Below are 15981 nucleotides of genomic sequence, written 5' to 3' on the forward strand. Positions count from 1 at the left end.
GAGTGATCCTTTATTCAAATATTAATTCATTCTTTGCTCAAATCCCTCCAATGGTTCCCCCTTTGCTCAGAGTAAAAGCTAAAATCCTTACTATGGCCTAAGAACCCTATGTGATCTGTCCACTTATCCCCTCCCCAATTACCTCTCTAATCTCATTGTTTATCTTTCCCTCACTTAACTTCACTCCAGCCACACAGGCTTCTTTGTCATTCCTCATACACATCAAGCCTGTTCACAACCAAAGGTCTTTGCACTTACTGTTCCCTCTGCCTGTAACACACTCTTCTCTCCACCTTGAAATCCCTCACTTCCTTTAGGTCTCTGCTTAGATGTCACCTTCTCAATGAGACCTTCCCTGACCACCTATTCTAAATTGCTACCTCCTGACCTCAGTGCTCCCTAACCGCCTCTTCCTCTGCTTTCTTTTCTTCTCCAAAATACTTATCACCACTTAACATATTGTATGTTTATTTATTTGTCAGTATCCCACTGCTAGAATATAAACTCCATGAGAACAGGAACTTTGTATATTCTGTTCACTGTATTTGGTATATAGCAGTTATTTAGTAAATATTTACTGAATGAGTAAATGGAGAGCTTCATTCTTCCTAAGTGTTTAAATAAAAATGGTCTCAAACACATTTTCCAGAAAGCAAATACAAAGGCAACCTGCCTTTGTCCTAGTCTAGATTAATTTAGCGAATCTTCTCCCCTCTAAACAATGCAACCCCCTCTAATTTTCCATACCTGTGGATAGCCATGTCATTGAGCAACAAACTGAGCAGACTGAGCCAACTTACCCAGAGTGTAGTATTATAATCAAATAAAACTTAGAGCAAAGTTAATCAGACACATATTTAATGATATGCATAATTGTTATTGTGCTGCATGGTAACTAGGCATAAATGGTAGACACTTCATGTAAATGACTCTAATTACTATTTCTTTTACACAGCCAAACCAAGCATGTCTAGGATTAGATTTGGGGGAAAACAGGAAGGAGGGGAGAGCTGGATACTTAACTCTGGAAGGTAAGTCCTCTCTCTTACTCCATCCCCTTAGGCATTGGGCTAACAGTCTCTCAGTCTGGGTTATGCATTTTCAAGAATAACTCTTTCCCTTCCATAGTAGGAGAGGCTCCCTTTTACCAAAAACTAGGCTGAGGGCTTGTCTGATTCCAGTCATAAAATGTGAGAGGAACAATCACTACTATCTCTGGCAAGGAAGACAGGGACAGGCAAGCTGGTGAAAAAAACAAAGATAGCAAACTTATTTTTGGTATGATATGGAAAGAACATGGCACACTAGTAGGTGCTTTACATAATTCCTCTAACTACTTCCCTACCCCACCTATAGCTCCAAACTCCGTTCCTAGGACACAGGAATAAAGCAAAGAGTGGGACAATTCCAGTGGGGACTCCCTGCTCCAAATTCTGTTATAGGGTCATAGAGAGTAATTCAGGTTAGCAAGTTAACACTACTAGAAAAATTAAGTGGAAGCTGTTGTTTAGTAGTTGTTGCCCTTGCTTCCTATCTTATCTAACCTATAGGAGGATAAAGGGCATCCTACTCTCCCATTGGTTTATCCAAACCTATCCAGCCTTCCCAGCCCAGGCTAAACCCACCCTCTCTGAGACATCACCCCTATTCACTGCAGCTCTCCTCTGTCCTACTGAACTTACAGTCAGAATCATTCATTTGGGTACATTATCATTGACTTTGTGTCATATCTTGCTAATTTCTTTTTTTTTAAGATTTTATTTATTTGACAGAGAGAGACACAGTGAAAAAGGGAACACAAGCAGGGGGAGTGGGAGAGGGAGAAGCAGGCTCCCTGCAGAGCAGGGAGCCCGATGTGGGGCTCAATCCCAGGACCCCGGGATCATGACCTGAGCCAAAGGCAGACACCCAACGACTGAGCCACCCAGACGCCCCTTGTTAATTAATTTCTTAGGTTAATGTTTATCTCCCCAATGAGACTGCAAACTCCTTAATGGCAGAAATTCTGTCTTAAACTTCTTTAGTAACCCACATAAGTTTTAGCACCATTAAGAAAAAAAAATGCTCTGTAAGTATCTGGATTAATTAACGTTGAGGAGGAAGGCAATAGGTGATAGAAAGGAATCAAATTTCTCACTCTAGGTAGACAAGTTGCTGTTGAAATTTATAGTATTCTAGATTTGTCTTTATTATACTCCTGAACTAATTTTTAAAACAAATTTCCCTATGAAAAAAAAAGTGTTGGAGCACCTAGGAGCCTCAGTCAGTTGGGTGTCCAACTCTTGGTTTCGGCTCAGGTGGTGATCTCATGGATCACTGGATCAAGCCCTGAGTCGGGCTCCAAGCTCATTGCAGAGTCTGCTTGAGGATTCTCTCCCTCTGCCCCTCCCCTCCACCTCAGGCGAGCGCCTGCTCTCTCTCTAAAATAAGTAAATAAATCTTTACAAAAAAGAGTAAGAAAGTGTTACTGTCATTCAGGATATAGCGGACATCTTTGCATGGAGCTCTGAGACATCTGGATCAGAGCTACAAGACATACAGTGCCGAGAATATACAGGCTTCCAAGTCTATCAGAAAACATATATGTATGTATCTATGTCTGAAAGAGTCCTCAAGACCAGAATGTAAATCCCACCGAGCGGCATTAGACAGGGTCACTGACCCTTGTCCCAGTGGAATAAAGAGAACCTGAAAGGCTTTCCCTGAATGAATGACAGTGCAAGTCTCAGTCTCCTTTGCCCACCTGATGGTGTCAGCTTCTCAACAAGTCCAATGAGAAAACCTGGTTCTGGTGGTATAAATATTCAGAATACTCAGAAACAAGTCTGAATCAATTTCAACAGCATGTATTTGGGGCTGTGAGTTGCCCCACCACACCCTAGTAAGGAAAACCAGGCTAAAAGACAAGTATTATATAGCTGAAAGATGTCTTTGGACAGTAATGAATACCAAAACCTGCTGTTTAACCACAAACTATGAGAGTTCGGTCTCAGAGGTGGCAGTAGGAGCTACTTTATACTACCCCTTACCTAATAACTCTGACCAGAAGAAGGTTATCTTTCCTAGAGCTCAAGGTACATTCAGCTTCTCAAACTCATTTATTTTTGGACCTCAATGCTGAGTAGGTTGTTGACTCAGATAACTAATGCCAGTGGGTAAGCATGTTTGGTGAGATAGGCAGGATAGTTTCTTCCTTCTCTGGTCACCAAATGTCCAGCCCCAGAATTCTTTCAGTCACTGGAACTCTCTGCTAAAAAATATCAGACCTGAAGAGCTATGTCAAATTAAAACTGCATCTAGAACCCTAGTCCTTCAGTGTTCTACTAAAAAGAGATGATGGCCAGATTTAGGTCTTCAACTTTCACTGTATTTAAAAGATAACCACGCTATTAAAATGATGCTTAAAAACAATGACAAAATCTCTGACCCAGTAATTATACTACTGGGAATAGTAACAGCAGCTAAAAGTCCTTATTTACTTTGTGCTAGGCACGGTGCTATGCACTTTCCTCAAAATATCTCATTTAACCTCACAAAAATCAAATAAGGTCATTACTATGAATTGGCCAGCTGCATAAAGGGAAGCTAGGAAACTAGCACAAAATCACACACTGGTAAGTGACAAGGATGGGATTCAACCTCAAACTGACTAGACTCCAGAGCCTATCTTTTTTACTATCACCCAAACTAGTAATATATATATCCTTGGGAAATAACCCCAAAATTCAACAACTTTAGGCATAAAAGGCTCAATGATATATAATATGGCAACCTGAAACATGCTAAATACACAATAGCTAAGTAAGGGGAGACAATTCAGATTACAGAATATTATGTAAGCATTAAAAATATTTTTACACATAGCTTTAGCTGACATGGGGGAAATTTTATGCTATTAGTAGAAAAAGCAAAATACAAATTTTACAGATATTAAGATCTCAACTATGTAAAAAATATATCTGTCCATGGAAAGATCTAAATTTACTGCTAAATAAAAAAAGCAAATTGTAGAATAATGCATATTATAGTGTGGTCCCATTTATGTAAGTAGTGTCTGACTCATTTTAAGTATTCAATAAATATAAGCAATTATTATTATATTGAACATGACTACTTTATAATCAGAAAAATCAAATTTATTTAAATTCTAAGCTTAGGTACTACCTTATATAATAAATAAAAAGTATATTATTTCAGAAAAATTAAATAACATGTGCCTTTCTTCCTGGAAATCTTAATTTATAAAAATACAATTATATAATTTCAGATTAAATACTTCTAAGTTATGGGAATCAAGTAGGACTGAGACATGCAACACTTCCAATCATCTAAGGTATGGTTATATTCAACACGTTGGACCACAGAGAGCTGAGCTGATACTATTATATTTACAGTTTAAAGCCACAGACAGAAAGGCAAGATTGGGGGTGGTAATTCAAGGGTTGCGATGAACAAGCAGATTTCTCTTGGTCAATAACTCACACTGCACCAAAACCAAGGTTTTTGATGTTCTCTTCAAGAGGTAACCAATAGTTCCAAGGTGATGCAGCACAGAATATAGGACATGAATTGAAATTAGGGATACTTTTTAGCTGCAGTTTTAAGGTAGAACTTTTACACACAAAACCCCACAAGGGACTTATCTTGAATAAAAAATGAGTAACTCTTATAACATTGTATGTCAACTATACTTCAATTTTGAAAAAAATGGGCAACTCTAGAACTTACTTCCTCAAGTTCCATAGGAGTCTCAGTATTTGAATATGTAAGATGAAACACAAGGTCCATAGCATCGCACTGATTTTTGGCCTACATATACCACAGTGTAAGTTGAAACATTAAAAGATAAAGATTTTTCCCTTCCCTTTCTCCTGAGTATGTGAAACAAAATAGCATACCTACCAAAGTAATAAAGAACATGAAAAGTACTGGAGAATTAAGTAGATAGCAGAAAGAAAAACCAACCAACCAACCCAACAACTTTAACTTTGAGGAAGAGTGGTCTGACTTTCCTATACTGCATTGCACAGGATTACGAAACTACCATCAAAGAAAAGAGCTTGATAAATCCTGGTAAGTTTTACCTGTGTCTTGCCCTATCAGCCCATTGCAGTACATGGCATGTCGCTCAATCTTTGTGGGTGGGAAGCCTTGGTCACATAGTGGGCAGGACACCTGGGTACTGGATGAGACTGTAGAAATAGGTATTTCCTTCTCAGCATTTCCCCTGTTACCAACCTGAAGAAAATAATAAATGGCAACTGTAATACCTTTACAATATAAAATATCTTTTCCCTCAAAGAACTGCAAGAGATTCCATCCCATCTTTCATTTACTTTTTTTTTTAAACATATACCTTTTTTTTTTTTTTAACATTTTATTTTATTTATTTGAGAGAGAGAGTGAGAGAGAGCACGAGAGGGGTTAGGGTCAGAGGGAGAAGCAGACTCCCCGATGAGCAGGGAGCCCGATGCGGGACTCGATCCGGGGACTCCAGGATCACGACCTGAGCTGAAGGCAGTCGCTTAATCAACTGAGCCACCCAGACGCCCTCATTTACTTTCAGAGAGACAATACTGAGGCGCCTGGGTGGCTCAGTAGGTTAAGCCTCTGACTCTTGATTTCGGCTCAGGTCATGATCTCAGGGTCGTGACACTGAGCCCCAAATCAGGCTCTGCGCTGGGCATGGAGCCTGCTTAAGATTCTCCCTCTCCCTCTGCCCTGCCCTGCCCAGCTCTGATCCACCCCCACCGCATGTTCTCTCTCTCAAAAAAAAAGAAAAAAGAGAGAGAGAGGGAGAGAGAGAATACCAATCAGTTTGCTAAATTCAGATCTGAAGATTAGTTAGTAATATAGTTAACAGTTATTCAGAACCTGCATACTATATGCTAAACACTCTGCATGTAATACTCATTTAATCCTCATAGTAATCTTACAAAGGTATTAAAATAACCTTTCTTACACATGAAGAAAGCATTGTCCAAAACAGTAAAGCAACTTGCCCAAAGTTACATAACAAATAAGAGGCAGAGCTGATATTCAAATCAAGGACTGTTTAGCTCCAAAACCTGAGGGCATTCCTCTCTATGAAGCTCTTAGGTCAGTATGCTGTGTCTGCTGTTTCAAACAATCTACATATCAACAGCATCTCAAAGAAACTTTTTCGATCTCATAAAAGAACTGTGAGCATTCCCAGTGACTTCAGACATAAGGAGTTAGGAAACAAAAGAGTTAAGCAAAAGCACAACTAAAATTTAAGACCTAGACCTGAGCTTAGACCAGTAAGACATACCACCTCTTCTGTTTTATCTGTGACTTTTAGATTAAAAGAGGAAACAAAACAGAACTAAGACCCAAATATTTAAGCAGGCTCAAATGAAAGTCCTTAAGACAATTCTGCAGAAGCCATTCTTACACCTTCTCTCTCCTATTCCTTTCAGTGTTTTATAATCACCATTTTTCCTACAGTTGCCAGTGTCTGAGAAGCAGTTTTATTTTACCTTTACAGGTCAGAGCCAAGAACTCTGCAGTGATTAATTCAACAGTATGCGTGAGCACTGCAGCACTACTGCCTAATACTCACTTCAAAGGACAGCATGTCCTAACCAATCAATGTGAAACTGTCCCGCATATCCACTGCTTCCATTTAAGAGCAAAGAACACCTGGGCTGTTATTATGCCTTACTACAGGGAAAAAATAAACCCTCTTCTGGTACAAGATCAAAACAAGACCAAAACTGCAATGGGTAGATAATTTGAGCTCTGGAGTTTTTTTTGTTTTTGTGTGGTTTTTTTTTTTTTTTTTTTTGGTTTAGGCCATTCCTAAAATCTACTGCTTGTGAATGTGATCCAACAGAGCGAAACAGGCCATCTAAATACCAAGTCGAACAGTTTCTACAACTGCCAGAAAATGTCGTTTTCAACCCACCTGTGGCCTTTTACTTTAAAAGGGGGAAAAAAAGAAAGATGAAATAGGAACTAACAGTGAGTGATTGAATTCATTTTCTATACCAGGCTTGGCCAAGCATTTTCCATAACCATCACTCACAACCACCCAACTGGCAGAGGGATCACTAGGTCTAGTATTACAGAAGAGGAAATTGATGTTTGTTTAAAAGGCAAAGTAACCTGCTGATGACAAAGTTAGTAACTGGACAATCTAGACTTGAACCCAAGATTCTGTGGCATCAAAACTTCAGTATTTCCATTCTACCAAATTGCGGCAAAAGCAAAAAAGGCATCCTCTCTACTTTGTTGCTGACCCTGCGGGATATTGGAAGACTACCTGGTTCTATTATTCTTCTCTAGAAGGTGGAGAAAGTCAAGTGTGTCTGGAAGTTCTAGGTGTTATTTATTCCAAGCTTAGTCACTTAGTTTCTCATAAACCCAGGTTCTTCTGTTCATAAATCTTACAAGGAAAAGTTGTCTTGTGCATGCAAAGCTATTTGAACAGAGGGGAGAAAAATCAATATACCCTAAAATTTGCAAGTAGTCTTGAGTTACTGAAAGTTAATGGCAACTGAGCAGTTACTTGGCATTCTAAAGTTCACTGAGCACAGAAATGTTATATGACATGAATGTCACTGGCACTCACACCCAGCACTATACTCCTTTGTATTCATCACCAGCTCTATAAAATGCACAGAATGTCCCTTCAACTATTAATGTATTCAAGAGAGAGTAGTCTATTATTGTCTTATTGTGAATACAAGACCACTTCTAATCACATTCATAGACAACCCAGAGGTTTCTGAACATTTTTATATAAAGATTTTTTTTCAGCACCATTTAAAAGTTCTATTTAAATATTAACTACAATAGAGGAACTTCAAGAGGAAAAAATGTAAATGAAGCAGCCTTTATTAGGACCCTGCAGTCAGGGATTCAGTCTCTGAAGAGCTGCTTCTACTTCTTTTAAAATACTATACAGTCATTTCTCAAAAGAGGTACTTGGACACTGAATCTTGATCTCTTAAAGGTTGGTCCTTACCTTCTGGCCTCAAAAGAAACCTCACCTCAAGAAATGAACCGGGTAAAAATAAAAGTATGTCCTACAAATCACCAGCCCTCTGTCCCTCCCCAACCCAGTTTATGTGCAACTTAGAAAGCTCTTTAGATCTTTCCCCTCTTTCCATAGGACTCAACATAGTTTACTTAAAAACCAACTGACTAAACCAACTGTTTGATTCTGAATAACTTCTATTAACTTTTCTGAGAAAAGACTATCTCCAACCAAGGGATTATCTCGGGCAAGATATTCAGAAAATACTATTTCCAAAGGAACCTGACCACCGCAGGAAATCAAATCAAGAAGGATTACAGTTCTGCCATGCTATTCCAAATAACTCAAATACTGTTGAGCAATTCTCTGTCATTAGTAAGCTAATATCACTGAACAGCCACAATATATTACAAAGCAGTAAAATAAGAACTGGTTCCACATGCATACTTCTACTTGTGCCAAATCTCTGCTATGCGTTTCATATTCTTTATCTAATTTAATCTTCAAAGCTACCCAGTAAAATAGGTTATTTTTTGTGTCCATTTTACATGTGAAGAACTGACATTCAGAGAAGCATTCCTCTTCTATGCTTCCCTAATGCCCCAGACATCTCTCTATCATTTTATTTATCAGACCACGTTATAATTATCTATGTGTCTGTCTCCTCCCTTACCAGGACCCTTTGAGGGCAGGGACTGTTTTTTTGTTGTTGTTGATCTTTGTACCTCAAGAGTCTAAAATGAACAATTGGCACACAGTATACAAACTATAATATCTGTCAAATATATTAAATGAATAAAATAATTAATTAATTTGCCCAAGGTCACAAAATTAAGTGATAGGGTTGGGATTCTTCTAATTCCAATGCTCAAGCTCCTTGCACTATACCATACCACCTTCCAATAAACAAGAAATTTTAGGACAAATGACCCTATACACAGATTCCAAGATCAAGAGTCCACACCCATTATGATACTATCTTTGTGCTTATAAAATGTTCAGATTCTACCTTTCTAATAAGTGACTTGAACTAGTGATTACTCAATGATTTAAAAACTATAGTATCTCTAACATCTTTTAATGGAAACAGAATTCTAAGACCATTTACAGACATCCACAGATACCAGCAAACAGCAACACTGAAAAAGAGGACATTCAATGTGAGAAAGGCCATATAATTCCATCCCTTTGATGTGTACTGGTGCAGACATATACACTATAAATTCTAAATAGGGTTCATGCTCTTTGCCCCAAACAAAGAACGGTCTCCTTTGTAGTCATGGATGGGTAAGAAATCAGCCTTCATTAACAAAAAGATTGTAGGGCTTCTGTAGTTAAGATGACTATGTTAGTAACACTCAGTTCCCCATCCCCATTTAGAAGGTTCTGGTCCCTCCCTGGGAAGCCATTTTAACATTATCTAGCAGGATCTGTCCTCAGTCACTCTGTTGCAGGGAGTGTTACCATCAGGGAATCTTGGTCTGTCAGTTGTGACAGGTCAGGTTCCAAGGAACCAAGCAGTGTGCATGATTCATGAAAGCAGTTTCTACCCAGCTACCTGCAATGCAGAGACCAGGGAAGGAATCTACCTTCTATTGTAAAAACTGTTTTCAAAAAACCTAGAGTATAAAAAGGAATAAGAGAATGAAACCTTTATTTTTAAATGCTCAGGGTAAGATAACATATACAAATGTAACCAAAATATTTATTTCCATAGAAAAATTTGTTTAATTCTCAGGCTGCTTTTCAGAACAACAAATTTTAAAGATTCTGAATTATTTTTTAAAATTCTTGGTAAACTGTTTTCTAAGATTCAATATGATAAATATGTACTGAAAATCCTTTTTTTTTTTTTTAAGATTTATTTATTTATTTGACAGAGAGAGAGAGAGACAGCAAGAGAGGGAACACAAGCAGGGGGAGTGGGAGAGGCAGAAGCAGACTCCCCATCGAGCAGGGAGCCCGATGCGGGGCTTGATCCCAGGACCCTGGGATCATGACCTGAGCCGAAGGCAGACGCTTAACAACTGAGCCACCCAGGCGCCCTATACTGAAAATCTTAATTGAGGTATGAACTTGTATCAACCACCTTTATGGATGATGCCAGATATGTGAAATTAGGAAAGGTAAAAAAACCAATAAAAATCTGCTTATTTTTTCATGCTGCTATCCTGACTTTGCATTTCTGATACCATGTAGAAATTAGAGCTGAAAGTTACGTATAATATAAATATAGTGACTTTTTCCAAGATTGTTCATTTCTGTTATTTATCAGTAATATAACAGAAAATATCCCAGACTTTGGAGATAAATCCATGTTCAAATTCTAGTTCTACCATTATTAGCATTTTGAGTATGAGTGAATGACTTAAACATCCTAAGCCTCTGTTTCCCCATCTGTAATAGAAATAATAAAGCATATTAAGAAATCAAGAAATGGTAACTACTGTTTTTAGAAACAATGCTCAACTGAACTGTAGTGCTGAACTGAACTTAACTATAAGAATCTCTGACATAAGTGTCTCCAAAACTGCAAACTTCTGTCACCTAAATCTTTCCAGCCAAGGTCAATGTTGCATCAGAGAGAGGAATATCAGTAGAAAGAAAACACTAAGAAAAATTATAGAGAATATTTACCTCCTTATCTGCCATTATTATTCTTACTTCATCCAGGATCTCTCTGCTACCTGGAGAGACTTCTTTTTCAAGGTCAAACGTTTCAGGAGAACTTAGCTGTGTCTCTGTAATTTAAAAAGTTAAAAAGTTATTAATTTTCATTCTGTATTTTCATAGTTAAAAAACCAAACACCTATTTCCCCTAAAGTTTAGTGTATAATACTGCAGTGGTAATACAGATCTAGTTTGATTCTTCTTAAAGCTTTACTGAGGCATAATTTATATACAACAGAATTCACCAATTTTCAGTATACAGTTTGATGAGTTTGGGCAAATGTATATAATTTATACACAGCATCATTTTTTTTTAATACCTATATACTATATCATTTATACCACATAACAATCAAGATATAAAACATTTCTGGGACATCTGGGTGGCTCACTTAAACATCCGATTCTTGATTTCGACTCAGGTCATGATCTCAGGGTCCTGAGATGGAGCCCCACGTCAGGCTGGGTGCTGGGTGTGGAATCTGCTTATGATTCTCTCTCTACATCTCCCTCTGCCCCTCCTCCCAACCCCCCCTTTAAAAAAAGATATAAAACATTAAGCACCCCCCCAAAATTCTTATGTACGCCTTTGCAGTGAATTCCCCACTGCTTGGCTCCTTGCAATGACCAATCTATGTTCCTATAGTTTTCCCTTTTCTAGAATGTCACATAAATGAAATCCTATAGTGTGCCATCTTTTGTGTCTGACTTCTTTCATTTAGTATAATGTGTTTGAAAAGCAACCATGCTGTTACATATCAGTAGTTCATTCCTTTTTACTGCTGAGTAGTAGTATTCCACTGTATGGATGTATCACAATTTGTTTATCATTCATCAGTTAATCCATCTGGCTTCTTTTCAGCACAGTTCTGGTTTTAAAGTATATTTATTTTGACAGAAAACAAAAACACTCCAATGTTAGTTCTAAAGTTAAAGGGATGATTAGAGAAGACAAAAAATTGGGAGAAGAAATAGAAAATACATCCTAAACAAAGATATGCCTTTCTTTAATATATTCTTTAGGCAGCATCTATTCATTCAACATTAACTCAACAAATATTTATGAACAAGTTCCAGGCACAGCACAGACAAGCAATATGAAGATGTAGGATGGTGTCCCTCATAGTCTAGCTCAGGAGTCAGCAAACTATAGCTCATGGACCAAAGCCAGCCAGCTTCCTGTTTTTGTAAATAAAGTTTTATTGGAACACAGCCACACCCATTTTTCCCTGTATTCTATGGTTGTTTTTGTGCTAAAATGGCAGCGCTGAGTAGTTTCAATGGCAGAGTTGAGTCATTTAGCCCACAAAACCTAATATATCTACCTAGTCTTTTACAGAAAAAGTCTGCCAACTTCTGGTCTAGACACCTATCACTTAATATAATGAAAGAACAGGGGCACCTGGATGGCATAGTCGGTTAAGAGACTCAGTCTTGGTTTCAGCTCAGGTTGTGATCTCAGGGTCTTGGGAGCAAGTCCCACATGCAGAGTCTGCTTGGGATTCTCCCTCCCTCTCCCCCTGCCCCTCCCACTAGCACTCACTCTCTCTCTAAAATAAATAAATCTTAAAAAAAAAAAAAAAAAAAGGACAGTAACTCTATGTCAAAGAAGGACAACAAATCTGGAAAAGAAACTTAGAATACAAATCCAGTAAGTTCTTTCTTATCTACACTGTATGCACTGTACATCTAACTGATACTTCTGTGCTTCACAAATACAGTGAATGGCCTATGTTGGGCAAATAAAGTACCTATAAGATACTGAGGTATCTTCTCAACATCAAAGAGGGATTAAATGCCTTTCTAGTGTTAACTATATTTTAGTACCTTATAATTTTTTGCAAAATGAATATATATGCTCATACACACAGATTTTACCACCTTGGAGGAAAAAGGCTTACAGTGCATAAACTTCAAAGTCGTCTTTGTCAGGACCCCCTTCTACTTGCTACATGAGATGCTGCCCAATTCATGAATAGTTTAATAAAACCAATAAAAAAAAAAAAAAACCTTGTCAAGTTTCCTTGAGCGATATTACCAAAAAAGACATTTAGTCTCTTAGAAAATAAGAGCTACTCGTTGTCTGCACTACTGTAATAATAAAAAGTCTTTAAGCTTTCTGTGAATAGCTTAAATAGTCAACTATAAAGAAAAGAGAGCATTAGCTCCTTAGAAATAAACAATGCTAGGAGCATACACAAGGTGGGCATAAGGCTATAATCCTGCTTCTTCAACAAAGGGAGTAACTCTAAAAAGATGTTATAATTTTGAGTATCAGATCCCCGGAAGTTTCAGAAATATAAGACAAAACAAAATAGGTAAGATGGACTACTATACTCAATCTGCATTTCACCCATTTAGAACACATTGAGAACTCAAATTTTCTGGAAAATTTAGATGCATAGCTTCTAAATTATATATTTACCAAGAGATTCAGGAGTCTGGCTTCATGGAGAAGTAGTTATACTTTCTTAGCAAAAGGAACAGTAATGTTATGGAAACCTTTTGCAACCTCATTTAGGAGTGGTTTTTGTCAGCAAACAGTTGGACTTAATTAGCAAGCTAATGACAGCAAGTCATGATCATAAAAGTTATCTAACCTCAGTCCTGAAGGGCCTGCTTTTTCCTCTCTCATTAACTAGGGCTTTCAAAATTATTTTATTTACAGGTTCCTCCTGCAAGATCCCTGGGTACATCACATGCCATCATCCTAAACAGACTGGAGTGACTTCCTAACAGGATGGCATAGTCAGCAATCCAAGGTGGGGTGGGGGAGGGGACGGAGTTGTAAAGTTTTCTTTTCACAAAGATAGCACAGCATTCCTGAATGCTCCTGCCAAAATCGGAGCACTTGGTAGTGAGGTCTCTTAGTGGGTATCATCAGGCAGTAATTCAAATACATTTTATATGAATTTATATAAAATATGAATTGTATGAATATGAAAGAAACCACTTTCAATAGAAAGAAAGAAAATTAAACTTAAAAATAAGTAAAGAAAGACCTTTTATGATATGCTGCCAAATGTTTATAAATGTTTATAGGTCTTTCGTAGAATAATGTGTAAACTAAGTTTAAGTCTCTGTAGGAAAAAAAGTTGAAAGAAACCAAAATAAGAAAACTATGTGTCTCTCTGACCCTGATAGGTTATATGAGACCTAAGGGAAAACTAGGTATGACTTACGGTAATTATGTGTACAATACTTACTGCCCAAAGAGTTTAAACATTGATAGGAAGTCCCTCAATCTCATATGAATGAGGTTACTGATATATATAATTGGCCTCACTTTTAAGAAAAGCAAAAAAAGAAAATATAAGCTGAAACAAATTCCTTAAAAAGTAGTGGTTCATATCACAAAACAATTCTTCATATTATACAATGATTCAACTCAAGAGTTCCCTTAGATAATTGGTATCTTAGTTCATTTAAAATTATTTTGTGTGGGGGCTCCTGGGTGGCTCAGTCAGTTAAGCGTCTGCCTCTGGCTCAGGGTCCTGGGATCCAGCCCTGCATCAGGCTCCCTGCTCAGCCAGGAGTCTGCCTCTCCCTCTCTCTGCTCCTCCCCCTGCCTCCGCTCATGCACTCTCTCACTCTCTCTCAAATAAATAAAATCTTTAAAAAAATAAAAATAAAAAAACAAAATTATTTTGTGTGAGGCACCTGCATGGCTCAGTCAGTTAAGTGTCTGATTTCGGCGCAGGTCATGATCTCAGGGTCATGAGATGGAGCTCCACGTCGGGCTCTATACTCAGTGTAGAGTGTGCTTCTCCCTCTCCCTTTGCTTCCTCCCCCCGTGCTCGCTTGCTCACTTTCTCTCTCTCTCAAATAAGTAAACAAAATCTTTAAAAAAAAATAAAATTATTTTGTGTATCGAGGTGGGGGATGGGCAAAATGGGTGAAGAGGAGTGGGAGATACAGGCTTCCAGTTATGGAATGAATAAGTCACAGGGATAAAAGGTAGAGCAGAGGGAATATAGTCTATAGTACTATAAAAGCATTGGAGGGTGATAAATGGTAACTACACTCGTGGGGAGCACAGCATAACACATGTCAAATCACTGTTATACACCTGAAACTAATGTAACATTGTATATGTATGTATATATAAATAAATAAACACACAAACAAACAAACAGGGGCACCTAGGTGGCTCAGTAGGTTAAACATCCGACTCTTGATTTCGGCTCAGGTCATGATCTCAGGGTTATAGGACTGAGCCCAGAGAGTCAAGCCCCACATCAAGCCCCTCATTGGGCTCTGCACTCAGCAGAGTCTGCTTAGATTCTTTCCCTCACCCTTTCCCCCCTCAAATAAATAAATCTTAAAATAAGTAAATAAAATCCCATTAGCAAAAAAATTTTTTTTAATTTTAATAAAAGTTTGTTGTGATTAAAACAAAAAAATTATTTTGTATGTCAAAATCTATTCATGTGCAACTCTGAATGAGCATCTCTTGTACCTAAAGTAAGGTACACATGTCTTTTCATCTCTACAATTAACAAAAGGCAAAGTACAGTACTTAACCAAGTTAAGTGCCTTATCTGAGATTAAAAATAAGTCAATGACAGAACTGCACAAAATTCAATTTCTAGACTCCCTCTGCTATAAGGAGTGAATGGCAATGTAAAACTAGTAAAAGGCTCTGAGAAAAATCTGCTTAAGGACAGGCAGATTTGAGGACAGCCCAATTTGGAGAACCCATAAACCAAAACATAGAGTCCTCTTGCCTCTGAATGTACAGTTAAGTGCTATTCCTGATGGCTTTGCTGCCATCTCTGATGAGGCTGGTAAGCAAACAAGGAGACAAAAGAGCATATTAATTTCAAAACTAAAATATCTCTGAGAAAAGACTGAGAATCAGAGCTAATGTCCACTAAAAAAGCGTGTATGTTAAAGTATGTGTACATATATATATGTGGAGAAGATATGTACACACATACATCAATCACGCATAAACCTCCTGAAAGTGGGTTGGAAAAGCCAGAAAAATTAATAGGCACGAAAAGTAGATAGCTAGGGATCAGAAATTCAGTACGATCAGTGGGGTGCTTACCAGGACACACAGTGATTTCCTCTGCAGAACTCTCTGGCATAAGGACTGAGCTTCTCTTACTGGTCAAAGCAGCAATGCTGAAAAAGAACCAAACCCCAAGTGGATCCCAGTATAATAAATCAGAACACAGGGCCAAAAGCAATGGTGAGTCATTTACAAAGCCACAGGTAATCCAATACCTGCCGTCCAATACCACAAAAGCACAACAGGGAAGCAAGGAATTGGTAGTGAAAACTCCAGGCCAGAAATGGGGAAA

At 37.9% G+C, this 15981-nt stretch overlaps 1 protein-coding gene across 4 annotated transcripts in view; it reads right to left on the bottom strand.

Annotated features, from left to right (window-relative positions):
• Nucleotides 1-15981, bottom strand: part of UIMC1 (ubiquitin interaction motif containing 1) — a 138679-nt gene that overhangs the window by 31580 nt on the left and 91118 nt on the right. For all 4 annotated transcript variants that reach the window (XM_032403789.1, XM_032403788.1, XM_032403791.1 and 1 more), the window contains 3 exons: nucleotides 15726-15802; nucleotides 10640-10743; nucleotides 5085-5238 (listed from right to left, as the gene is read on the bottom strand). In XM_032403789.1, coding sequence (XP_032259680.1) covers nucleotides 5085-5238; nucleotides 10640-10743; nucleotides 15726-15802 — 335 coding nt within the window. The remainder of the gene's footprint in view (nucleotides 1-5084; nucleotides 5239-10639; nucleotides 10744-15725; nucleotides 15803-15981) is intronic.

Source organism: Phoca vitulina, unplaced genomic scaffold, assembly GCF_004348235.1.
Source record: "Phoca vitulina isolate PV1807 unplaced genomic scaffold, GSC_HSeal_1.0 scaffold6, whole genome shotgun sequence".
Taxonomy (NCBI): Eukaryota; Metazoa; Chordata; class Mammalia; order Carnivora; family Phocidae; genus Phoca; species Phoca vitulina.